The 27973-nt window shown below is 46.6% G+C and overlaps 1 protein-coding gene across 4 annotated transcripts in view; it reads left to right on the top strand.

Annotated features, from left to right (window-relative positions):
* LOC130297035 (vasoactive intestinal polypeptide receptor 1-like) overlaps window positions 1-27973 on the top strand; it is a 173035-nt gene that overhangs the window by 126805 nt on the left and 18257 nt on the right. For all 4 annotated transcript variants that reach the window (XM_056549209.1, XM_056549210.1, XM_056549206.1 and 1 more), the window contains exon 10: window positions 8346-8437. In XM_056549209.1, coding sequence (XP_056405184.1) covers window positions 8346-8437 — 92 coding nt within the window. The remainder of the gene's footprint in view (window positions 1-8345; window positions 8438-27973) is intronic.

Genomic DNA, 27973 nt, shown 5'->3' with positions numbered 1-27973 from the left:
GGGGCAGGGTGTCACCAGGACGGGGGCCATGAGGAGGCACGGCACAGTCCTGATAGGCCTTGGGGAGACCAGGTGTAGGAGGAGGCACTGAGGCTTGCCTGACGGGTCTGGGAGGAGACGTGAGGCATCTCTTGCGGCAAGCAGAACCCCAATTCTTGATCTCCCCGGTGGTCCAGTCAAGGGTGGGAGAATGATGCTGGAGCCATGGAAGACCGAGGAGGACTTCAGAGGTGCAATTGGGAAGGACGAACAATTCAATCTTTTCGTGATGGGGTCCAATGCACATTAAGAGGGGTTTTGTGCTGTAACGCACGGTGCAATCCAATTTAACTCCGTTGACCGAGGAAATGTAGAGCGGCTTGACGAGACGGGTCACCGGGATGCAGAACTTATTCACCAAAGAGTCCAGAATAAAATTTCCAGAGGCACCAGAGTCCAAGCAGGCCATGGCTGAGAGGGAGGAGTTGGCAGAAGGAGAAATCCGCACGGGCACCGTGAGACGTGGAGAAGCAGACTTCGTACCAAGAGACGCCACACCCACGTGAGTTGGGTGCGTGCGTGCGTTTCCTAGACGTGGAGTACGAATAGGGCAATCCACTAAGAAATGTTCGGTATTGGCACAGTACAGACAAAGAGATTTTCTTCCCTACGGCGAGTCCACTCTTCCTGGGTCAGGCGAGACTGATCCACTTGCATGGCCTCCTCGGCGGGAGGCACAGGCGTAGATTGCAAAGGATACTGTGGGAGAGGTGCCCAGAGATCTAGGTCTTTTTCCTGGCGGAGCTCCTGGTGTCTCTCAGAAAAACGCATGTCAATGCGGGTGGCCAAATGGATAAGTTCTTGCAGGTTGGCAGGAATCTCTCGTGCGGCCAGCACATCCTTGATGTTACTGGATAGGCCTTTTTTAAAGGTCGCGCAGAGAGCCTCGTTATTCCAAGATAATTCGGAAGCGAGAGTACGAAATTGGATGGCTTACTCGCCTACTAAAGAATTACCTTGGACCAGGTTCAGCAGGGCAGTCTCGGCAGAAGAAGCTCGGGCTGGTTCCTCGAAGACACTACGGACTTCAGCGAAGAAGGACTGGACTGTGGCAGGATCATTGCGGTCCCAGAGCGGTGTGGCCCAAGACAAGGCCTTTTCAGATAGAAGACTCACTACGAACGCCACCTTAGACCATTCTGAAGGAAATTGGTTCGACAACATCTCCATATGCAGGGAACATTGAGACAAGAAGCCACGGCAGAGTCTCGAGTCCCCATCAAATTTGTCCGGCAAGGACAAGTGGAGGCTAGGAGCGGCCACTCGCTGCAGAGGAGGTGCAGGAGCTGGCGGAGGAGATGGTTGCTGCTGTAGCAGTGGCAGAAGTTGCTGTAACGTGGCGGTCAGCTGCGACAGCTGCTGTCCTTGTTGGGCAATTTGCTGCGATTGCTGGGCGACCACCGTGGGTAGGTCAGCAAGACTTGGCAGCGGCACCTCAGCGGGATCCATGGCTGGATCTACTGTCACGATTCGGCTAGCTGGTTGTGGATCCTCTGTGTCAGCGAGGGATTGGCGTGAACCGTGCCGGTGGACCGGTTCTAAGATGCTACTGGTATTCACCAGAGCCCGCCGCAAAGCGGGATGGTCTTGCTGCGGCAGTAGCAACCAGGTCTTATCCACTGGCAACCTCGCTGACTGCTGAGAAGGCGTGGGACAGAAGGACTAGGCAGAGACAAGGTCAGACGTAGCAGAAGGTCGGGGCAGGCGGCAAGGTTCGTAGTCAATATGGATAGCAGGAGATCTGGAAACACAGGCTTTGGACAACACTAAACGCTTTCACTGGCACAAGGCAACAAGATCCGGCAAGGGAGTGCAGGGGAAGTGAGGTATTATAGCCAGGGAGCAGGTGGAAGCTAATTAGGCTAATTGGGCCAGGCACCAATCATTGGTGCACTGGCCCTTTAAATTTTAGAGAGCTGGCGCGCGCGCCCTAAGGAGCGGAGCCGCGCGCGCCAGGACATGACAGCCGGGGGCCGGGACAGGTAAGTGACTTGGGATGCGATTCGCGAGCGGGCGCGTCTCGCTATGCGAATCGCATCCCCCCCGGCAATGTCAGTGCAGCGCTCCCGGTCAGCGGGTCTGACCGGGGCGCTGCAGAGAGAGGAACGCCGCAAGCGCTCCGGGGAGGAGCAAGGACCCGGAGCGCTCGGCGTAACACGTCCATGGAGCTGTGTTGACCACCACACGAAGCGGCAGCCAACACGACCCTTCCATGCATCTCTATGTAAGAGCTGGAAAAGCAGACTCATGTATCTAAGGATCTCTCATAGAAATGCATGGTATGGGCTTGTCGACACCGCTTTGTACAGTGGTCGACACAACTATGTGCACGGCACGGTGGCCGCTCAATGCATGAGGAGAGCCGGAGCACCGTGCAGGAGATTGTGGGACGTCCCACTGGTCGGACCCCCGCGATCAGACACTCATCCTCTATGCTGTGGTTTATGGATTAGTTGTTAAAGGGTACCTCTCATCAAGTAAACTTTTGATATATTTTAGATTAATGAATGTTGAATAACTTCCATTCATGTCTATGGGAGGGGGCGTGGCGGCTGTTACGCTCCCTCCCATAGACATGAATAGAGGGAGCGTGGTGTGACGTCACTACGATCATACACCTTATCCCCTATCCTTTTGATGTATAAAGCCGGAATACCCCTTTAAATAATATGGTGAGAGCAGAAAAAAAATCCAGAGTGTAAGGCTGTGTTCACACTTCAGAATGCCTGCTTGGAGTAATTCCAGGTGGATGTTCCATGCACAGCAGGTGCCGACTAAATCAGTCGGCGCTGGGACTGCTCGGAAATGTGTAGTCTCCATAGATGCATTTCCAAACTGATTCTGCTGAAATAGAGCACTGGCTCTCCCCATGAAAGGAGCGGCCACCGCTCCGTCCTGTCACGATTCGGCTAGCTGGTTGTGGATCCTCTGTGTCAGCGAGGGATTGGCGTGGACCGTGTCGGTGGACCGGTTCTAAGATGCTACTGGTATTCACCAGAGCCCGCCGCAAAGCGGGATGGTCTTGCTGCGGCGGTAGCAACCAGGTCGTATCCACTGGCAACGGCTCAACCTCGCTGACTGCTGAGAAGGCGTGGGACAGAAGGACTAGGCAGAGGCAAGGTCAGACGTAGCAGAAGGTCGGGGCAGGCGGCAAGGTTCGTAGTCAATATGGATAGCAGGAGATCTGGAAACACAGGCTTTGGACAACACTAAACGCTTTCACTGGCACAAGGCAACAAGATCCGGCCAGGGAGTGCAGGGGAAGTGAGGTATTCTAGCCAGGGAGCAGGTGGAAGCTAATTAGGCTAATTGGGCCAGATGCGAATCGCATACCCGCCAGCAATGTCAGTGCAGCGCTCCCGGTCAGCGGGTCTGACCAGGGCGTTGCAGAGAGAGGAACGCCGCGAGCGCTCCGGGGAGGAGCAGGGACCCGGAGCGCTCGGCGTAACAGTACCCCCCCCTTAGGTCTCCCCCTTTTTTTGTCCGGCAACTGCTTCACATGGGACGAGGACACTGGGAGTGATTGTAGGGTTTCCTCAAAGGCAGGCAGTACAGCAGGAGTGGGAATGGGGAGGGAGGGCAGAGGGTGAAGCTTGGCACGGGGCAGGGTGTCACCAGGACGGGGGCCATGAGGAGGCACGGCACAGTCCTGATAGGCCTTGGGGAGACCAGGTGTAGGAGGAGGCACTGAGGCTTGCCTGACGGGTCTGGGAGGAGACGTGAGGCATCTCTTGCGGCAAGCAGAACCCCAATTCTTGATCTCCCCGGTGGTCCAGTCAAGGGTGGGAGAATGATGCTGGAGCCATGGAAGACCGAGGAGGACTTCAGAGGTGCAATTGGGAAGGACGAACAATTCAATCTTTTCGTGATGGGGTCCAATGCACATTAAGAGGGGTTTTGTGCGGTAACGCACGGTGCAATCCAATTTAACTCCGTTGACCGAGGAAATGTAGAGCGGCTTGACGAGACGGGTCACCGGGATGCAGAACTTATTCACCAAAGAGTCCAGAATAAAATTTCCAGAGGCACCAGAGTCCAAGCAGGCCATGGCTGAGAGGGAGGAGTTGGCAGAAGGAGAAATCCGCACGGGCACCGTGAGACGTGGAGAAGCAGACTTCGTACCAAGAGACGCCACACCCACGTGAGCTGGGTGCGTGCGTGCGTTTCCTAGACGTGGAGTACGAATAGGGCAATCCACTAAGAAATGTTCGGTATTGGCACAGTACAGACAAAGAGATTTTCTTCCCTACGGCGAGTCCACTCTTCCTGGGTCAGGCGAGACTGATCCACTTGCATGGCCTCCTCGGCGGGAGGCACAGGCGTAGATTGCAAAGGATACTGTGGGAGAGGTGCCCAGAGATCTAGGTCTTTTTCCTGGCGGAGCTCCTGGTGTCTCTCAGAAAAACGCATGTCAATGCGGGTGGCCAAATGGATAAGTTCTTGCAGGTTGGCAGGAATCTCTCGTGCGGCCAGCACATCCTTGATGTTACTGGATAGGCCTTTTTTAAAGGTCGCGCAGAGAGCCTCGTTATTCCAAGATAATTCGGAAGCGAGAGCACGAAATTGGATGGCTTACTCGCCTACTAAAGAATTACCTTGGACCAGGTTCAGCAGGGCAGTCTCGGCAGAAGAAGCTCGGGCTGGTTCCTCGAAGACACTACGGACTTCAGCGAAGAAGGACTGGACTGTGGCAGGATCATTGCGGTCCCAGAGCGGTGTGGCCCAAGACAAGGCCTTTTCAGATAGAAGACTCACTACGAACGCCACCTTAGACCATTCTGAAGGAAATTGGTTCGACAACATCTCCATATGCAGGGAACATTGAGACAAGAAGCCACGGCAGAGTCTCGAGTCCCCATCAAATTTGTCCGGCAAGGACAAGTGGAGGCTAGGAGCGGCAACTCGCTGCGGAGGAGGTGCAGGAGCTGGCGGAGGAGATGGTTGCTGCTGTAGCAGTGGCAGAAGTTGCTGTAACGTGGCGGTCAGCTGCGACAGCTGCTGTCCTTGTTGGGCAATTTGCTGCGATTGCTGGGCGACCACCGTGGGTAGGTCAGCAAGACTTGGCAGCGGCACCTCAGCGGGATCCATGGCTGGATCTACTGTCACGATTCGGCTAGCTGGTTGTGGATCCTCTGTGTCAGCGAGGGATTGGCGTGGACCGTGCCGGTGGACCGGTTCTAAGATGCTACTGGTATTCACCAGAGCCCGCCGCAAAGCGGGATGGTCTTGCTGCGGCAGTAGCAACCAGGTCTTATCCACTGGCAACCTCGCTGACTGCTGAGAAGGCGTGGGACAGAAGGACTAGGCAGAGACAAGGTCAGACGTAGCAGAAGGTCGGGGCAGGCGGCAAGGTTCGTAGTCAATATGGATAGCAGGAGATCTGGAAACACAGGCTTTGGACAACACTAAACGCTTTCACTGGCACAAGGCAACAAGATCCGGCAAGGGAGTGCAGGGGAAGTGAGGTATTATAGCCAGGGAGCAGGTGGAAGCTAATTAGGCTAATTGGGCCAGGCACCAATCATTGGTGCACTGGCCCTTTAAATTTTAGAGAGCTGGCGCGCGCGCCCTAAGGAGCGGAGCCGCGCGCGCCAGGACATGACAGCCGGGGGCCGGGACAGGTAAGTGACTTGGGATGCGATTCGCGAGCGGGCGCGTCTCGCTATGCGAATCGCATCCCCGCCGGCAATGTCAGTGCAGCGCTCCCGGTCAGCGGGTCTGACCGGGGCGCTGCAGAGAGAGGAACGCCGCAAGCGCTCCGGGGAGGAGCAAGGACCCGGAGCGCTCGGCGTAACACGTCCATGGAGCTGTGTTGACCACCACATGAAGCGGCAGCCAACACGACCCTTCCATGCATCTCTATGTAAGAGCTGGAAAAGCAGACTCATGTATCTAAGGATCTCTCATAGAAATGCATGGTATGGGCTTGTCGACACCGCTTTGTACAGTGGTCGACACAACTATGTGCACGGCACGGTGGCCGCTCAATGCATGAGGAGAGCCGGAGCACCGTGCAGGAGATTGTGGGACGTCCCACTGGTCGGACCCCCGCGATCAGACACTCATCCTCTATACTGTGGTTTATGGATTAGTTGTTAAAGGGTACCTCTCATCAAGTAAACTTTTGATATATTTTAGATTAATGAATGTTGAATAACTTTCCAATAGCATGTTAATGAAAAATATGCTTCTTTCTATTGTATTTTTCCCGATCAGTCATGTCAGCAAGCATTTCTGACTCATGCTGGAGTCCTAAACACTCAGAGCTGCCAGCCTGCTTTGTTCACAGCCAAACAGACTGTGAACAAAGCAGGCTGGCAGCTCTGAGTGTTCTCCTTTGTGAACAAAGCAGACTGGCAGCTCGTAGTGTTTAGGACTCCAGCATGAGTCTGAAATGCTTGCTGCCAGGACTGGTAGGGAGACCCCTAGTGGTCATTTCTTCAAAGTGGAAAATTAAATAGAAAGAAGCATATTTTTTAATAACATGCAATTGTAAAGTTATTCTGCATACATTAATCTATAATATATCAAAAGTTTTTTTGATGAGAGGTACCCTTTAAGTACCCAAGTTCCCCTTTAAATTCCATAATGTGAATGTAGCCTAAGGATGACAATGCCAAATTGTGTTGTCTAGATGACTTGGTCTTAACATCTCCAGAGTGCAGACTTCATACAGATATCATGTCAACTCAAGACAGTAGATACATGTGAAAGTTTTTCACTAACATATCATGAAAAGACATGCCTCTCTGTTTTCGCAATGCTATCCATGGATCTTTGTGATACACACAACAATAAAATCTTTGCAGCTCCAGTGTAAAATTTCAGTTTATCATATCATTTAACAAGATCTGCCATGACGCGTTTTGAGCAGTTTGCGTGTCCTTCATGCTGCATCCGTGTTTAAATTCATAATAGAATCAATATAGGCTCCAGTGAGCTGGGTAGAATTTCAGACCTCCCCTTGGAGTCCTGTGTTGCATGCTGTCCAAAACGCGTCTGTAGAGGATGACATTTTTTTAAATCAAATAATAAGAAAGTACACTGAAGCTGCACATTTTTTATTTAAACCGAAAAGCATGTTGACTTACCAGGAGTCACCCTATATGTAGAATATATATATATAAAATATTTGTCTAGTTGATTTAGGGAGGGGACACATACAATAAAAAAATGCAATTTTTTTTAATTAGATTAATCCAATAGTTTGCAGCCTGTATACTTACCCTCCTTGGTCTTGCTACCTGCTGACACAAGCCGACCACACATGCAAATTGCCATCATTTGGAGGACATTTTTTTACCTCCATTCTAGCAATTGGTGGGGTACCCAATGGTTTGGCCTTCACTGATCACCTAGGTATCCACTATGCTGTGAATAAGGGATGACCTAAGATGTTAGGATAACCCATTTAAAGGGGTACTCCGCCCCTAGACATCTTATCCCCTATCCTTTGGGTAAGATGTATGATCGCGGGGGTCCCGCTGCTCTGTGCCGGATGACTAGCGATGTGGGGTGGAGGCTCGTGACGTCACGGTCACACCCCGCTCATGATGTCACGGCCACGCCCCTCAATGCAAGTCTATTGGAGGGGGCATGACCCCTCCCATAGACTAGCATTGAGGGGGCGTCATGGTCACGAGCCTCCAGCGCACCACCCGACGCTCTAAACGAATGCTGGGTGCAGCAGGGAGATCGCGGGGGGTCCCGCCGCTTTGGATAGGGGATAAAATGTCTAGGGGCGGAGTACCCCTTTAAAATGAGTGAGCCTGCAATATCACACACAGCCTGTGCACAAGTGGGGCACTGTTTCAGAAAGAAAGCGGTCATGTTTTTCTAATCCTGGACAACTCTTTCAATTACTGCTGAATTCCAAAGAGGAAAAGCTAGCTACTTCAATTCAAGAAAAATAAATAAATAATGAAATGTAGACATATAGATAATATATTAGGGTGATAATGGCTTATTTCTAGTATCACATTATATTTTACAGTCAGTGGTCATAGATTTTATAGAATGTGTATGTACATAGTAAGGGAAAGGCTTCATACATGGGGAGATACCTGAAACCTGTCCAGAGGAAAAGTTGCCCAGTTGCCCATAGCAACCAATCAGATCACTACTTTCATTTTCGAAAAGGCCTGTGAAAAATGAAAGAAGCGATCTGATTGGTTGCTATGGGCAACTCAGCAACTTTTCCTCTGGACAGGTTTTGATAAATCTCCCCCAATGTCCTGTAGGAAAGGGGGGGGGGGGGGAACATTTGTATAATAATATATTATTTTGTGTGTTCTTTTATCTTTTAGCTGAACTTCATCATATTCCTAAATGTGATCAGAATTCTTCTGCAGAAAATACGATGTCCAGATATCAGTAAGAACTACAAGCAGCAGTACATGTGAGTAATACCGGGACATTAAATGTATCTAGTTTTTACTTCTGAACTTTTTTTTTTATTCGGAACATGTTTCATTCTCTAATCTAATAGGATTTAAAGGGGTGCTCCGCTTCTCAGCGTTTGGAACAAACTGTTCCGAACGCTGCAACTGGCGCCGGGAGCTCGTGACGTCATAGCCCCGCCCTCTTATGATGTCTGTAAGGACTCCTTTTGCATTTTAGTTTTTTCCTCTTTCCCTCCGAAAAATCATAACACTATCAATTTTGCACCTACAGACCCATGTAATGGGCTTGCTTTTTGCGTCATAAATTGTACTTTGTAATGACATCACTTATTTTATAATATAACCTGCGGCGAAACTTTGATTGCGGCGTCTAAAGGGTTAATGCCGGGCATCGGCCCGATCGGCCATGCCCGGCATTAGACGTGGGTACTGGCTGCCAGTAGCAACCAGGACCCATAGGGTTTAAGCCGTTTTCAGCCGGTGAGAATGGTTTAATCCCATTATACTGGACCAGGGAGTACAGGTACGCCCTGAGTCCTTAAGGATCGGGGATGCAGGGCATATGCATACGCCTTGCGTCCCCAAGAGGTTAAAGCGTACCTGTCAGACCCCACACACACACAAAAAAAACTGTTATATGTAATTCAGTACTCCATCCTGATTCCTGATCAGGTACATATATAATTTTTATGTCTCTGTTTTGCAACAGCTGGAGGCATGTGTTTCGTAAAACTCTGTGTTACAGCAGTGTTGCTGCAGGCTGTGTTCCTCTTGCAGCCTTGTCAATCAGCCATCTCATGTCCATGACCCTTGGACACACTCATGCTGCTGTGGGACTCATCAGTGTCCCAGGAGGTATGGGGACCCCTAGTGGTGGGATTTTCAAAGGCAGTTTTCTTTAATAAAATTAAATGTTTTTAAAGAAGTATATTAGAAAAAATATTGCTTTGCCAAGATGTACAACATATAAAAACTTTTATATCTGACGGTGCCCATTTAAGTAGTCAAGTTTTCAAAAACTTGACCATGCTTTAAAAGAGATGCTTACGATACATAAGCAGTACAGGCTAAGACGTATATAGAGCTGTTAGTACAACTGGATATCAGTATGTCACAAATAGGCAGAGATATGAGGAGGGGTGGTAGAATTCAGGAAGTGACGGAAAAAGCAGGCGGATCACACGGCATATGTTCCTGGCACATACTATTTATACTGGCCCACTAGGTAATGACACTTTCTATGCAATGTTAGCAGAGAGGATACTAGTGCAGAATAATAGGTTTACATTGCTTATGATAGTCCAGAGCAGTTGTGGTGCATTCCCTGAAAAATACTGTGTGGAGTTACTCTGATAGCCACAGGATGGCAGTATAGGATAGCAAAAAAAAAAAAAAAAAAAAAAGACACTGAAGAGGCTTGATCATAGAAGCAGTTCTATCAACTCATCACTAGGGGGCAACAGTACAGTAGAGAGAATGGATGCTGTGCAGTTCAAATAAAAAGGAAGGGCTGTTTATGGGGAGCAGAAAGCCCAGAGCAGAGGCAAACTGACAATACTCAGGGCCCCCGGACCAAAAAAAGGCAAGGGCCCCCTGCGAGTCTCCGCCACTGGTCACACTTCTGCCACGCCCCTATTCCACCAAAATTCTACACACAAAATAAGCTAAAAGTTATATATATGTAAGAAACACTTTAACATAGGTAAAATAATTTCCATTATAATAATACCGGTATACAAGGAAGAAATATATACCACCACACAATAACTGGATAATACCACCATACTGTCCTAAATAAAACCACTATACACATACCAGTATACTATACAGGATCTGTATACTATATACTGTAAGTGATTATATACAGTGCCCATATAGCAGTAGATACCATCTGTACAGAGGTCTGTATACAATATGTGATTATATACAGGACCATATGGTGGTAGATATCAGCTGTACACAGTATCTGTATACCAAATGATTAGTGATACCTTTAGGGACTCACAATCGCGTGTCTTTTCTGATTGGCGTCATCCTCTTTCCTTTTCTTCTCCGTCCAGATCAGACCGCCATGTTGATCTCTTAACATCTGCAGGACAAACATGTTAGACTCTGCATTGTCCCAGTGCCCTCCCCTCCACTACACAATCTTCCCATCTATAAGCCCACAAACTGTAATAATGCCCTCCTTGGTGTCCTGCACATTAAAAGAGCAAGTAGGTAGGTAGGTAGGTAACTAGGTAGCCAGATATGTGGGTAGGTGTCCCTGACTGCCTGCCATAATTCCTCTACCATGATTTCTTTATCTAGGAGAGAGTATGTATTCTGGCTAATCCCTGGGAGGGCACAGTCATTTAGATATTCCTCAATCTCCTTTTCTTCTGGAACTCCCTCAGACCTGTAGAGAGTCGAAAAATATTGAGCTAGCACTTCCTGGATTTGATCTAAATCAGTGACTACCTCTTTTTCTTTTGTTCTTATTGCTAAAATCTCACATTTTTCCCGATGAGCTTTAATCAAATTTGCCGCCAGCTTTCCAGGGTTCGGAAGGAAGTGGTTAAGTCGGAAGAAATTTATTCAGATAACCAGTGGCGTTGCTAGGGTTGGTGTCACCCGGTGCGGTAGAAAATGGTGTCACCCCCATACCTACCTACCCCCCCCCCCTCCCTCAGTAAGTTTTTAGCCTGTTGTGACAGACACCACTGTTTTAGCGCATTGTGAGAAATTCCAGTATAATAATCAGATATACCAGTTGCCACAGAATGGGAAAGTGTTAAAGAAGTTTTCACCATTGAAATATACAGCTCCCAGAATTACTTAAAGGTGTACTCCACTGGAAAACATTTACTTTTATATCAACTGGTGCCAGAAAGTTAAACAGATTTTTAAATTACTTCTATTTAAAATCTTAATACTTACAGTACTTTTAAGCTGGTGTATGCTCCACAGGAAGTTGTGTAGTTCTTTCCAGTCTGACCACAGTGCTATTTGCTGACACCTCTGTCCATGTCAGGAACTGTCCAGAGCAGGATAGGTTTGCTATGGGGATTTGCTCCTACTATGGACAGTTCTTTACATGGACAGAGGTGTCAGCACAGAGCACTGTGGTCAGACAGAAAATAAATTAAAAAGGAAAATAACTTCCTGTGAATCGCTTATACAGCAGCTAATAAGTACTGGAAGGATTAAGATTTTTAAATAGAAGTAATTAACAAATCTGTTTAACTTTGTAGCACCAGCTGATTAAAAAAATGTTTTCCAGTAGAGTACCCCTTTGAGCAGTGGTGAGGTTATGCTGGGAGTTGTAGTTTCACTGACCTAACTGTAGAACTGACAAGTGACTACAGCTCTGATAGGACATAGAGAGGAGAATGTACAATGATATCAGTGACTATAGGTGACGTCTTCTCTATAGTGAGGAGGATACAGAATGATATCAGTGACTACAGGTGACGTCTTCTCTATAGTGAGGAGAATACACAATGATATCTGACTACAGGGGACGTCTTCTCTATAGTGAGGAGTATACACAATGACATCAGCGACTACAGGTGACGTCTTCTCTATAGTGAGGAGAATACACAATGATATCAGTGACTACAGGTGACGTCTTCTCTATAGTGAGGAGGATACAGAATGATATCAGTGACTACAGGTGACGTCTTCTCTATAGTGAGGAGAATACACAATGATATCTGACTACAGGGGACGTCTTCTCTATAGTGAGGAGTATACACAATGACATCAGCGACTACAGGTGACGTCTTCTCTATAGTGAGGAGAATACACAATGATATCAGTGACTACAGGTGACGTCTTCTCTATAGTGAGGAGAATGTACAATGATATCAGTGACTACAGGTGACGTCTTCTCTATAGTCTTCCCTTATCTAATTCAGATGGTACATACCGCCAGGACTTGTTCCAGCTAAAACTTCTCTCTGCAGAATGTGACGCCCAGACGTCTCCTCACTATGTCAGCGCATTCTCATCCTCTATATGAAAACAATTATTATAAACCTGCCAGACACTGTATCCTCTAAATATAATACTACTATGCACTATACTCTTTGATTATAAACCTTCCATACACCATACCCACTGAATATAATACTACCACACACTGTACATTCTGAATATAATACCAACACATACTGTACCCTCTGAATATAAATCTGCCACATACTGTACCCCTGAATATAATACCGCCACACACTGTACCCACTGAATATAATACTACCACATACTGTACCCTCTGAATATAATACTACCACAAACTGCGCCCTCTGAATATAAATCTGCCACATACTGTACCCTCTGAATATAAATCTGCCACATACTGTACCCTCTGAATATAAATCTGCCACATACTGTACCCTCTGAATATAAATCTGCCACATACTGTACCCCTGAATATAAATCTGCCACATACTGTACCCCTGAATATAAATCTGCCACATACTGTACCCGTGAATATAAATCTGCCACATACTGTACCCCTGAATATAATACCGCCACATACTGTACCCTCTAAATATAATACTACCACCCACTGCGCCCTCTGAATATAATACTTAGAGATGAGCAAACTACAGTAAATTCAACTCATCACAAACTTCTCTGCTCGACAGTTGATAACTTTTCCTGCATAAATTAGTTCAGCTTTCAGGTGCTCCCGTGGGCTGGAAAAGGTGGATACAGTCCTAGGAGACTCTTTCTTTTGTACTACCACAAACTGCGCCCTCTGAATATAATACTACCACAAACTGCGCCCTCTGAATATAATACTACCACCCACTGCGCCCTCTGAATATAATACTACCAGAAACTGCGCCCTCTGAATATAACGTTGCCATACAGTGCACCCTCTGAATATAATACCACAACCGCAGTAACACCCCTCAACATCCGTTAGCTGATGCTATTATGACGGGAGGGGGGTATTGGTGGTGTTGCTAGTGGATGATGGGGGTGCTACTACTCGGGGGGTGTTGCTGGAGGATGATGAGGGTGCTACTAGCCATCCCCCCTGGCAGTATCATCCCCATCATCCTCCCGGCAGGATCATCCTCCTGGCAGGAGCACCGCCATCATCCACCATCAGGATCTGCTGATGGAGGTGCTGCTGGGGGGGGGGGGGGGGGGGGTGTTGCTGGTGGATGATGAGGGTGCTACTGCCAGGGGGGGGAGCATTAGGTAGGCAGCAGTTCCCCCACATTAGGTAGGTCGCAGTTTCCCCACATTAGGTAGCATCTATTCCCCACATTAGGCAGCATAGATTCCCCACATTTGGTACCAGTTCCCCCACATTAGGTAGGTACCAGTTACCCCACATTAGGTAGCAATTTCCCCACATTAGGTAGCACAGATTCCCCACATTAGGTAGCACAGATTCCCCACATTAGGTAGCATAGACTCCCCACATAAGGTAGCATAGACTCCCCACATAAGGTAGCATAGACTCCCCACATAAGGTAGCATAGACTCCCCACACTTGGTAGTAGTTTCCCCACATTAGGTAGCATAGACTCCGCACATTTGGTAGTAGTTTCCCCACATTAGGCCGCAGGTTCCCTTGCAGGTTCCCCACAATGGGTCAAAGTCTCCCCACAATAGATTGCTGGTTATACCACCACAACCCCCCCCCCCCCCCACACACACACACAAAAAAAAAACCACATGCAACACAGAGAGAGAGACACACACACAAACACACACAGTCAGAGAGACACACACTCACAGACACACACACAGTCACACACACACACACAGAGTCACAGAGTCTCATACACACACACAGTCACATACACAAACATAGATAGAGACAGACACACACACTCACCCATCCAGCGCAGCGCTCCTTTTCACCGGGCGCCGTGCGAGTGACGTAACTGACGTCCTCCTGCGCGGCCATGAGGTGTGACGTCAGGCCGGCTGGGAGCGGAGGCCGGGCACAATGCTGGTGAAGGTGAGGGGGGGTGTGATGATGGACGGGCGCACAGTGCCAGGAGAAAGAGGGGGGTTGCTGACGGACGGGCGCACCGCACACACAACGCGGGGGAGGGGGGGCTTGCTGACGGATGGGAGGCCGGTCGGGCACAGATGGGGGGGGGGGTGTCTGTGTAGCTGGGGGGGGGGGGCTACGGAGCGTCTTGGTGTCACCCCATTAGGTTGGTGTCACCCGGTGCGGGCCGCACCCCCCGCACCCGGGTCGCAACGCCACTGCAGATAACCAGAATTTAGACAACTATAAAAATCGAAAAAATGCACAAAAGAAATTAGCTGAGTGGATGGTTAATAAATCACAACAAAACATTTTTTTCCCTCCCATTTTTTATTTGACCAAGAAAAAATATTTTTGTGATTTATTAACCATACACTCAGCTAATTTCCTTTGTGCTTTTTTTTAGATTGTTATAGTTGTCCAAAATCTGGTTATCTGAAAAATGTTCTTCCGACTTAACCACTTCCTGGATTGAGCTAAACAATATACCTCTGAATACTGTTTTAATGTGTCCCATGCGATTTTATATGTTAGATGTTTCTCTATTAAAGGGGTTCTCCACCATAAGGTGATTTTAGTACGTGCCTGGCAGACAGTAATGGACATGCTTAGGAAGGATCTGCGCTTGTCTTGGGCTAAATGGCTATGCTGTGAGATTACTATAACACTGTGGCTAGCTTTCTGTGAACTGGTATTTCCTGTTTTCAGTTTTCTTGTTTGCCTACAAATCCCATGATACCATTTTCCTCCTTCCCACATATCAGCTACCCCACCCATTGAAACATAAATGAGCTGCAGACCTGTGGTCTTCAATCAGGGTGCCTACAGCTGTTGCATTAGTTGCAGATTGATCCCTCCACCCATTGAAGCAGACAGGCTCTCTGTCATCAGCTGACTAGTGATGTCAGGTCTCGACCACATTGCAAGCTGGGAAAAATCTGAGACAACAGTCATTTTGTATGCTGTTAAAAATAAATATTGGGATGAAAATCACAGAAGAATTGTGAGAAAACCGTCACACACAGGTACAGACACTATATTATGAACTACACTAACTTTACAGCCCCTGTAGCATAGTCAAATAAAAAAAATTCCTGGAATCCCCTTTAATTTCCCAGAATTCAGTTAGCAATTTTCTTATTTCATCTTTATTATTTAACCAATTTAACCAATAAAGATTTAACCTGAATATCCTCTGCTGACTACTTATTGCTTTCCCTACTTTAAGGACAAAGGTCAAGGGAGTGTGGTCAGAGACTGATTTTAACCCATATTTAATCGAACTAACAAATTTTAAACTGCAATCATTACATAATAATAAGTCTATTCGCTAGGCCATATTATGTGTAGTTGAAAAAAAGGAAAAATTTTTTTTTTCCAGATTAATAAGTCTCCAGGGATCATTCCATCCCATCTCTCTAACCAGTTTGGAAAGAGGGGAGTTCCCCTTTGAACCCCCATAACCCCCGTAAAATCCCGCTAAGATAAATTCAAGTGTGTCAATATTCATATGTAAAAACACATATTGTGCCCTTTTGTCTATTTTTTCCCTTTAATTGTTACTGGAATATTTTTATGAATATAAATAGACATCCCCGCAGAATAGCTTGAAAAGGTAGAGGGGAATTCCAATTGTGACCATTTTCTTGCCACTCTGCAAAATATTAATATTTCTGCACAAATTCAAAGACTGCAATTCTTTTACTCACCTCCCCCATTCCTCGTCATAATCTTTTACGTTATTCATATCTCCAACTATCCATAATGCCGCATGTGTTTTACTTTCACTATAACTCGCAAGGTCCCTCAAAACATCCATTCTAAAAGGTGGGGGAATATAAACAAATGCCAGGATAATAGCCCTGTTTTCCCACATTCCATAAAGGAATTTATATCGACCATACTTATTCACCCTTGCATTTTTTGTTTTGAATGGTACCTTCCTATGAATATATACTGATACTCCCGCGGAATACGAAGAAAGTCTGGAGTGGTATTCTTCTTTAGCCCACCTCCTTTGTAATATCTTCTCATCTCTTGACCTATGGGTCTCGACTAGACAAATGATCGCAGGAAGGCACCTCCGAATATAATCAAAGATTGCACACTTTTTTATTTTATCAGACATACCTCGCACATTCCAAACTAACAACTTAAAAGAAGACATATTAACCTAGGTCAGAGAAAAAAAAAAAAACCTCTCTCCTTTCCTTCGCCCCACCCCCCCCGGTCCGCTTTCATAGAGGAGGGGGTCTGCTGAAGCCCAATTATTCGATTTAGTCCATAGATCCAGACATCTCCTATATATGGGAGAAAGAGAGGAAGGGATAAATCTTCTGGAGACATCAGTTTAGCAGTAAGATAGGCCGTAGATGTATCTGCATGGCCATAGTTATGTTACCCATCAATCCTTAAAGTCCATATAGATTTCATTGTGGGCATTACCCAGTCTTCATGGCTAGAAAAAATGCCTAGAAGAAAGAGGGAGGACTCCAATCATACTCCCCGCAGTAGATTCCATTCCCCACAACCCATGTTGTCCATTAGGGCTTGACCTAGGTAGGACAAGATTGAGGCACCGCTACCACTATAGTTGGAAGTATTATGGCTCCCTTCACATGCTTGACCACAAAATCCCCACAGGAGGGATCAGTTAAAAAGGTGCATATCTGCCTCCTACAGGCATTATCAGAACTCAATGGCTGCACGACAACTACCAAACACCAAAGGGAGGAAAGAGAGGACTTGATCATATACATTGCCACGACTTTAACTCACCAAGTCACTGGAAGGAGTCACCAGGCAAGGTATCTGGCATCCAATGTTGTCTATTCCACATGGGACCAATACTGGGAGCTGCTGCTGTTCATAATATTGCAGAGTTGTTAATGGCTGATTTAACCTATTAGGGGAGATCCATAAGTAAATTTCATAACAGTCTCTCCCAACATTAGGCTCCTCTATCCAGGGAGGCTACCAACTTAAATGTCCTGCCACCCCAGAAGGGAGAGAATGACCCACCTTACTCCTGGCTTAGAAGGTCACGGCGGCCAAACCAGTTGTCAATGTGGCACCAGGCCTTAAAAGAGAGGATCTGGCCCAGCCTAGAGGGGTCCCAGCAAGGAGCAGCAGAACCCCACTTGTACGCCTCTCCACGCCAGCGGCGCCACACCGTACTGTGAGGCCAGGGCTACCATATATGGGCTTCCGGAACAGGCCCGGCACTCCTCGTCTGTATTGGCTGCACAGTCCACACCTCCCTCTCTCTCACCTTCTCTCCGTCGCTTCCTCCCATACCACATGGGGGGAGGGTACGCATCAGCCATGCCGCCCCCGTCTCCAATCGGGCAGCAGCCCACCATCGCTTCCCACGGAGAGCGTCGTGTGAGTCAGCAGTCGCCTCCACCTCTCTCCTCCCTCCTCCTACAGCCCATCTCAGGGAACAGCTCTCCCAGCTCTCGCGAGCTGTCCAGGTAGGCGTGCAGTCATAGCGGGCATTCCTCCATCGGCATCTCGGCATCCATTTCGCCTCCACGTCCCGGGGCTCAGGGGCCGGGGGCGGAGCCCCGGAGCGCGCGGCCCTAGCTCATGCCGCCGTCACTTCCTCCCCCTCGTCATAATCTTAACGGACATATTGACCTACGAAAAAGAAAACACTACCGATGGCAGTTCCCACCCTCCCACTCTGTATGGTCTGCATTGGCATACCGACCTCTAACTTTGTCATGCACAAACTCGCTCTCCCAACCTCCAACCCCCCCCCCCCCCCCCCCCGCCCCTTATCGTCCCATGTGACCCTTTTTTTTTTTACAACAGAATTACTTATAAGCCTTCTTGCTCGAGCCACTGCTGCTCTTCAACATAATCTTAAAAAAAAAAAAATACACATTTCCTTTGTAAATTACTCGTAATCTCGCTGGGAATAATAAATAAAAGGCTATTTCAGCCTCAGACGTTGTTTCACAGCTTTAAAAGATGCCCGTTTAAGTCTAGTAACTTTTTAAAAGTCTGGATAAAAAAAAAGACCTTACTGCCTTGATATTCAATACAGCCCACTTCCCTTGCTTTGTGAAGTATGTTATCTCAGTCGAATTAGGAAATTACTTTAGTCAACACAGACCTAGGAGTAGCGCCAGGAGAGTTTTTTTTTTTTTTGCTAGCACCCTGTGTGCTCATTCTAAACTGAAAAAGGAAAACAGCTGTCGAGGACCCGCTATTTCCTGAAAACAATTTTCACAGAATGTCCTTAAATTAGAAGAGCCCGTATTTTCAGGTAGCCCAACAATTCTTATATTATTCCTACGGGATCGGTCTTCCATATCGGTTACTTTAACTTGTAACTCTTCAACCTCCCTCCTCAAATTCTGTTGTTCTTGTTTGAAATATCCAACCTCCTTTTCCACCTTCAGCAATGATTTCTCCATGTCCTTTGTTCTTTCTCGTATTTTGTTAATTTCATCTCTAATAATCATCACCTCTGAAGATAGACAGCTTATTTGTAAACTAAGCTCTCCCAGTGAGTAATTACAGGCCCTGACTTCTCTAAGAATAGCGTCCATTGTAAAAAAAAATTGCAGCATTGGCTCCTCCTCCTCATTATCATTTAGATCCTGTAATACCGAGAAGCGGGATCCACTATTGTCTCCTTCCTTTGTATTGGGTGAGGCTTTATTATTACTTCTGGTCTTGACCCAGGCTAGCGAGGTCCGCATCTTTTTCTCAATTTTTCCCATGCCTCCTGTAATTTCTTGGGGACCCTGAATGTCTGGACTTTGGGGGCCATTATAATTTACTTAGATCACACTTATAGGACCTTGTCCTGTAATGTCCTGTAAATTTCAGATATCTTATTCAAGTTTGTATGCATTCTAGGTCTGTAATGGTTGAAGAAGTGGACCACTGTACCACTGGAGAAAGCCGCACGAAGGAACAGAGTCTAGGGAGCTGCTGGTTTTCACCAGAGCTCGCCACAAAGCGGGAAGGACTTGCTGCGGCAGGTGAACTCCGAGGTCACTACCCCTGGTACAACTAACCCACAGTGGCGGGGGAGGTGAGGTGTGATACAATTAATAAGGAATTTCAGAGACAGGCACTGGCAGGAAGGTCAGGGCTGGCAGCAAGGTACGTGGTCAGGAAATGTAGAAAAACTGCACTGGTACACGGTATAGACAGCACACTGCAAGGTCTGGTTTCTCAAGATCCGGCAGGGGTCAAGAGGAAGTACAGACATTTTATAGGGTCAGTGCCCGGCAAGGACCAATTACCAATGCGCTGGCCCTTTAAATTTCAGAGAGCTAGTGGGAGCGTGCCCTAGGAAACAGATATGTGCATGCTGGCAGTCAGAGAAAGCAGAGGAGCGAGGAGTGTGGTGAGGTAAGTACCTGCCGGCTAACTGAATGCGACCACAGCCAGACATGCTGGCCGTGGCGTTGTCCGTCCCTGAAGCTGTACAGGGAGACGGGCTGTGCATGACCGGCTGCGGCGCGACTCATGACAATGTCTTTTTATTCACCCATCTTTATAAGCATGTGAGGATTAGTGTTGCTCACGAATATTCGCAATTCGAATATTATTCGCGAATATCGCATATTCGCGAATTCGCGAATTTCGCGAATATAGCGCTATATATTCGTAATTACGAATATTCGTTTTTTTTTTTTTTTTTTTTTTTCACAGTACACATCACAGTGATCACCCCTCTCTGCTTCCAGCTTGTGTGGTGTAAAGAAGGCTCTAATACTACTGTGTGAGACTGGCACGCGAAAATTCGCATATGCGAAAATTAGCATATGCGAAAATTAGCACATGCGAATTTTCACATATGCGAATTTTCGCGTATGTTAATTTTGTATATGCTAATATGCACATATGATAGTTTTCGCATGCGCGAATGTTCGCATATGCGAAAATAAAACGGGAATATAACGAATATGCGAATATTCGTGAATATATGACGAATATTCGTCCATATATTCGCGAATATTCGCGAATTCGAATATGGCCTATGCCGCTCAACACTAGTGAGGATATCTGTACCTTAGGAATTCTCTTACCACGCCTAGGATTCAGAAAGGCTGGAGGAATCCACGACTGGTATACTTGTATGGAACCGAAGGGTTAAATTGCACTGAGAGCTTTTGTTTTGTGTTGTTGCCGTGTTACGCTTAGCTGTCTGGCTGGTCAGCTGACCTGTTGATGAGACCACCTGTGGGGTTGCCTATTTAACCTGGCAGTTTACTCTCATTCAGAGCCTGTGAAAGAGTCCAAACTCCAGTAGTTAGCGATTTATCCCTATTTATTCTTGTTAACCTGGCATCTTTGACTTTTGGTTTTCTTCTCGACTACTCTCTATTAGCGATTTTGTACTTTTACATCTCCTGGCTTTTGACGCGGACCGTGGACATTGTCTCATTGTATGAGTGTATTAGTTTTGTTAGTCTGTCTGTTCCCTACTGGTCCCTGACCTGCGTCTCAATGATTGTATTTTACCATTTTGACATTTTACATCCCTCACTTGTCTAGGGAGGGACTGTCACTGTGGTTACGGACCTGTCATCTAGGGCAGGTGCGTAAGTAGGCAGGGACAGGGGAGTGGGCGATAACAGCGTGCACTCCTTTCCTGCCCATACGTGACATACTGCTTTGAGTCGCCTGTAGTAACGTTTTCAACCAAATCAATATCACCACCGCATTTGCCTGTATGAGAAATCACATCCATTTATATTCTCATATCCCCCTTCATATTCCTCCTGTTTGCCTTGAACCTGTTGGAATGTACTGTCACTCACTTTAGAACCTTGAACCTCTTATCTCCTAGGTGGCTGAGCAAAGCAAGTGGCGTCTGTTTCCTGCAGTCTACAGTCTACGGTCCTGGGGTTATACCCTCCATGGGTGCAGCAGCATGTCCCTACATAATAATAGCCCAAATTACTCTGGGCCACAATTAGTAATGAAGGGTCCATCTGCAGTCACTTCATATATCAACATACCATAACTTTGTGGAGGTCCCCCCACACCAGGGGGTGTCTCCCCTAATTCCATCCCCGCCGCCCTCCCACCCTGACCATGGGCAAGGCCACAGCAAGGGGGGAGGGGGGGGGCAGTGCAAGGGGACTCCGGGGTGGGAAGGGAGAAATTCGGCATTCTGCAGACAATATATACATATTCCGGGCGGAAAAGTTTCCAAGAAAAAACAATTTTTCAGCTCATGCCGATATGCAGCAGGTCCATTCAGTTCTGAGGAGACTTTCTTTGCGTCTAACGTCTCATGCTGACGAGCTCTGGCGAGGTCACCTGACCAGCACATGACCCGGGCTACCATACATATGGGACCGGACTGTACCAAGTTGCCAGCCATGTGTATGGGCCAATAAAAATCCACATCCAGCAGGAACAGATATTTACTGATCTTCATTGGTGATTATTCCAGGTCCACAATGACATATCTGATTAAGCTAAAAAGAGAGACACTAGAAAAACTTTGTAGAATTTGTTGCTGTGACCAACAGATTTCAAAGAAAACCAGGAATAATACTGTCATGTTGGACAGTGATAAGTGCAACCCTGAGCTCACGCACAGCCACTTTCCCTGCCTACCTGAATATCCGCCCTAAATGTCGGATCCTCAACTGGACGGTGGTTTCTGTTCTCAGTAAGTGCAGGGGCATCACAAGGTCCAAAAATAATAAACATCACGATACAGCACTTAAAGGGGTAGTTTAGCATTTTTCCTCTTATTCCCTGTATAAAGGATAGGGTACGGCACTCCGACTCTCCATACATCTCTGTAGGAGAGCTGGAGATGCATGAGCACATAGCTCGTGCAGGAGATTGCGTGGGGGTCACATTAGTTTGATTCTCCGCAATCAGACACTTATTACCTATCCTTTGGTTAGATAACCAGTAGATGGCCCTGTAGATAGAACATGGCACTTCCGCAGGAAGAAAGTTTAGTTTTTTTCTGGTATGCTCAATTTTTTCTATGCCAGTTTTTTTTTTTTTTTTTTGCTATATAGCATCCCATAGAACAATAGCAAATCTACCTTTTCAGAGGTACAGTTTCCCCCGATCCTGGTTAATGTTAAAACATGTTTTGTGTCGGAGTCTCCCGCTAGTCTCCAAGGAAACTGTTCCTAACACGAGACCCAGCTGTAGGCTTTAAAGGGTTCTCCGATGCCCTGCCGTCCGGAGCTCCGCTCGCAGCGTCCGGAAGTGTATTACTCCGAACGCTGTGTGCGGGCTTCCGCGTTCGAGGCCGCCCCTTGTGACATCACGCCCGCCCCCTCGTGACGCCACGCCTGCCCCCCTCAACGAAAGTTTATGGGAAGGGGGTGTGACAGCGGTCGCGCCCCCTTCCCATAGACTTTAGTTGAGGGGGTGGGCATGATGTCACAAGGGGGCGGCCTCGAAAATGGAAGCCCGCACCCAGAGTTCGGAGTAATAAACTTCCGGATGCTGCGAGCGGAGCTCCGGAAGGCAGGGCAGCGGAGAACCCCTTTAATGGCTATTAAATAATGGCTACTCTAGGTAGGGTTTTGTTTGAGACCAGCGGGAGGCTCCCACATTTTTCTAAAATAGGAGATTTTCTATAAATCCATACACCACTCACCCGATTCTCCGAGAAAGGATCTGTGTGCTCTGAGCTCGACTGATAAAGCCTGGTCCAGCCAGGCTCTATCAATCACAAAACCGGGACCAGCGTAGGAGGAGAGGTAAGCCAGCTCAGGCTACCACAGAAGTGGATTGCTCCACCCACGATCGCGCTGTTTGAAGGTCCCTTTAGACTCCATTGTCAGCTTTGACAGTGGCGATCACTGCATTTCAGGTATTAACGGTGGCCCTCAGCTACAGGAATCAGATGCTTGGTATTTTGTGGGCTCGAGTCAGGAGCCCGTGCCATACACTGTTTGCCGTCTTAGAATGAGCCGTCTTGTCCTTACACGGCAACCAGTTGAACTTCTGAAACGTGCAAATTTTTAATTTCTTAGAAGTTTTCTGCTGTGGGATTTTGTGAAAATCTTGTCTCCCCCTCAACCACTCCCCCCACTCCCCTTTAATTATTTTTCCTTCTGAAAAAATTCCCTTTTCTTATTTCTCTATATAACAACCCTTTCAAAAATGTCTTTGGGGTATCCCACAACCCCCGAGGCAAAGCTATCTCCCAAAATTCTTTGAGTTGGTCCTTAATCGTCTCCTTCCCATCGATCAGATTTAACCAGTGAGAATCCAAACTGGGATGTACAATTGAAATCTCCACATAGGAACAAAGACTGATGTTCTTTCCCCTGCAAAAACCACAACAAAATACTAAGTGGTTGTAAGGAAAATGGGGGACGAATATAGAAGAAAACCAACAGAACTTCAATACCCCTAACTACTGCGTGGAGAAAAACATATTTTCCTTTTGACTTAATTTTGATTGAAATGCTTTTATGAATAAAAATAGAAACACCCGATGAGTAGACTAAAACAAAAAGAATACATTTCCAATTGTGTCCACTGTCTACGTAATTTACTACGTTTCTTTAGTTGTATGTATTTCTACCAGAAAGATAGTAGCAGGAAGATATTTCTGAATACAATCAAAAATGGCTACTCTCTTGTTTCTCTCCCCCATTCACCTCACATTCCACACCATAAGCTTATGATTTATAGACATCACTTAATAATAATAAGTAAGAAACAGTGCAAAACATTATAATGTACTGTAGCATAGGAGTACAGGGAAGAGCCCACCTAACTAGATACAAGTGTTCCAGAGCCAAAAATAGAGAGGTATATGCCGTGACAGTCGAGGATCAAGCAGCAAACTGTGACATCTGTGGGGTGCACACAATCTAAATATAGGATAAATAACTAACACATAGTCTTTTCACGTGTTTCATGCTCAAATGGTATTCCCAAATTCCCATAGTCGTTTCCCGAGACTATGCACGCTTCTTCCGGCCTCCATATAAGAAGCGCACATAGTTGCATGAAACGACCGGTGTAGCCTCTGAGCGCTTCAGCACATCCCGGTATGTTATCCCGTGTTCCCGGACCTTCGGTGCCTAGACACAGTCCCAGCAGTGAGTGCATGCTATCGTCCTTATGTTGTGAAAAACCTTATAAATTAACAGACAAAATCACAATGAATATTAAATCACCTGAGCAACACGGCCCTTCCCAGGCACATGAAGCAGTAGGCCTCATTTACTAAGCCAAACCCGACAGTTTTTATCAGATTTTGTTGACTAAATTTAGGCACACGTCTGTGCGACACTTTTTGCTACATGTTTGGACAAAAATAGTCTACATTCTCACAAAGCACTCGGAGAGTTTGAGAAAACTCTACAGAGGGGTGTGGTTCATAAAAAATGGGTGTAACCCAACATTTTTCACAATTCAGATAGCCTCAATAGGGGTGTAGAACACTTTGCCTTGCCGTAACATGCATAGGGAGTGGGCTGTGTTAGTGAAATAATACTGTTCTTCAGTATGACATGCAGATTACATGCATTGCTATTAAAATCACTGATGCATAGCGGCATAATGACAGAGTCTGGAGGTGGCATCAGTATGAGGAGACCATATGGTGGCAGAAGGACACAGCGTAGAGGTGGCGGCAGCATGAGGTGAACATATGGTGGCAGAATGAGACAGCCTGAAGGTGGCATCAACATGAGGAGAACATATGGTGACAGTATGAGACAGCCTGGTGGTGGCATCATCATGAGGAGAACATATGGTGGCAGAATGAGAAAGCCTGGAGGTGGCATCATTATGATGAGAACATATGGTGGCAGAATGAGACAGCCTGGAGGTGGCATCATTATGATGAGAACATATGGTGGCAGAATGAGACAGCCTGGAGCTGGCAACAGCATGAGGAGAACATATGGTGGCAGAATGAGACAGCCTGGAGCTGGCATCAGTATGAGGAGAATGGCTATTTCTGGGCTACAGAGAGCCTCAATAGGGGTGTAGAACACTTTGCCTTGCTGAAACACGCATAGGGAGTGTGCTGAGTTAGTGAAATAATACTGTTATTCAGTATGACATGTAGATTACAGGCATCGCTATTAGAATCACTGTTGCAGAGCAGCACAATGACAGAGCCTGGAGGTGGCATCGGTATGAAGAGACCATATGGTGGCAGAATGACACAGCCTGAAGGTGGCATCAACATGAGGTGAACATATGGTGACAGTATGAGACTGCCTGGAGCTAGCATCAGAATGATGAGAACATATGGTGGCAGAATGAGAAAGACTGGAGGTGGCATCAGCATGAGGAGAACATTTGGTGGCAGTATGAGACAGCCTGGAGCTGGCATCAGCATGAAGAGAACATATGTTGGCAGAATGAGACAGCCTGGAGGTGGCATCAACAGCATCAGGAGTCCTGAAAGTGATCCGGTGACAGAGTGGGGCAGTGGCTGACAATACCAGTACCCGGTGACGAAGGTGGGTGAAAAAAGGAGAACTTGGCATCAGATGTGGGGCATCAGGCGGGTTGCAGGATTAGAATAGTAGAGGCAGGTAGGCAGAAGAAAAGTTTTTTTTTGTAAAATTGTTAGTGTGCACAGCACAAGTAAGTATTGAGGATATGCATTACGTTAAACTTAGCTTTTAATAATATTCTTAGGATAAAATATATGGACCCAATTTTTTTTTTATTATTTAACAAAAGGAAAGGTGTGCAAAAAACACCATGTGCCACCTGCACCACCAAGTATTGATGTGATGCAAAGACCTCTAAAAGGTGGAAGGGAACAAAGTATGGTCCATTGTAACCGGGGGGAGTAAAAACTTCCCTTGTAAGGCCCTACTCTCGCATTATTAATTCCTTTGTTGGCAAGTGTTACTCGCCCTAAAATGTTAGGGCAAACACCATTACATGTATATTACATTATGAGGTAGGTACTGACTACATAAAGTGCATACAGAGACATATTTGTATTGCACAATTACCCAAGTGTGATAACAAGATTGTAAACATGCATAACAGAAACCACCAAGTGATAGAGTATACCCACAAGTGTATCGGGATGCCCTCACTCCAACGTCCATTTTGGCTATGTTGCCTTCTCCCGGAAGAAGGCGCCATAGCCGAAACGGACGTTGCAGTCAGGGCATCCATATACACTTGTGGGTATTCTCTATCACTTGGTGGTTTCTGTTATGCATGTTTTCAATCTTATCACCCTTGGGTAATTGTGCAATACATAGCCACTTTTTTTTACTATAACTTATGTTTTCAAATATGTCTCTGTATTCACTTTATGTAGTCAGTACCTACTTCATAATGTGACATACATGTAATGGTGTTTGCCCTAATATTTTTTGGTGCTGTAATATATATTGTATATGTGTATGTGTTTTTTAGGTCTAAGTTTAGACTGGTTTACAATAAAATAAACAATTTCTATATATATGTCTACAAGTGACTCCATGTCTTTTTGCTTTTTTTTTGTTAACCTTTTTAAGCCGAGTAACACTTTCCTCGAAAGACAGGTGGGGGTAAAAACTTCTCCTGTTAGGCCCTACTCTCATTGTAATAATTCCCTTCTTGGCAAGTGTTACTTGCCCTAAAAAGGGTGGCCCCACACAGGAAACTCTCCCTATTTCCACCTAAAAACCCTGTGAAATGGCAGTGTTTGTAGGTGGAAATAGGGAAAGGTTCCTGTGTGGGGCCACCCTTATTAGGGTAACACTTGCCAAGAAGGGAATTAATAGTGCAAGAGTAGGGCATTACAGGGAAAGTTTTTACCCCCACCGGTTACAATGGACCAAACGTTGTTCCCTTCCACCTTTTAGAGGTCTTTGCTTCACTTCAATACTTGGTGGTGTAGGTGGCACATGGTGTTTTTTGCACATCTTTCTTTTTCTTAGATATAAAACAAATTGGGGTCCATATATTTTATCCTAAGAAAAGTTAAGTTTTAGCTAATGCATATCCTCAATACTTCCTCGTGGTCTGATGCGGAGAAATTTCTGTAACTGGGGAGCAGCACTTTAAATATGTTTTGAACTATCCATATTTGTGAAGTTTTGGTGTGGCACCATGGTCAATCTACTCTGATGCATCAGGCATTGGTGGGTGGAAATCCTTGCTGATCTAAGCCTGATTCATCTTCACAAAGGTCAGTCTCTCCAAATTTTTCATGGACAGAAGAGTTCTCCTTGGGGTTACTATGGCCCCCGCCGCACTAAACACCCGCTCTCTGGGCACACTACTGGCCGGGCAGGACAGCTTTTCCAGGGCAAACTCTGCTAGTTGCGGCAACAAATCAAGTTTGGCTGCCCAGAAGTCCAGCGAATCTTCAAAATGTATTGGCATGGTCATGTCAAGGTATGCCACCACCTGCTGGTTCAGGTCCTGCTCCAGGTCTACCTGCTTCTGATGAGTTGCTTCACTATGAAGAAAGATGAAGAAAGCTACTCATCAGCGACTGTAGACTTAGGCTGCTGCTGATGGAGCTGGTACTGCTCCTGCTACCCCTCCACTCCCCAGCAGCCATGGCAGTGGAAGGTGAGTGCAGAGGGCC

This window comes from Hyla sarda, chromosome 12, assembly GCF_029499605.1.
Source record: "Hyla sarda isolate aHylSar1 chromosome 12, aHylSar1.hap1, whole genome shotgun sequence".
Classification (NCBI taxonomy): Eukaryota; Metazoa; Chordata; class Amphibia; order Anura; family Hylidae; genus Hyla; species Hyla sarda.
Note: the sequence above shows the minus strand (reverse complement) of the source record. Positions and strands in the feature narration are given on the sequence as shown.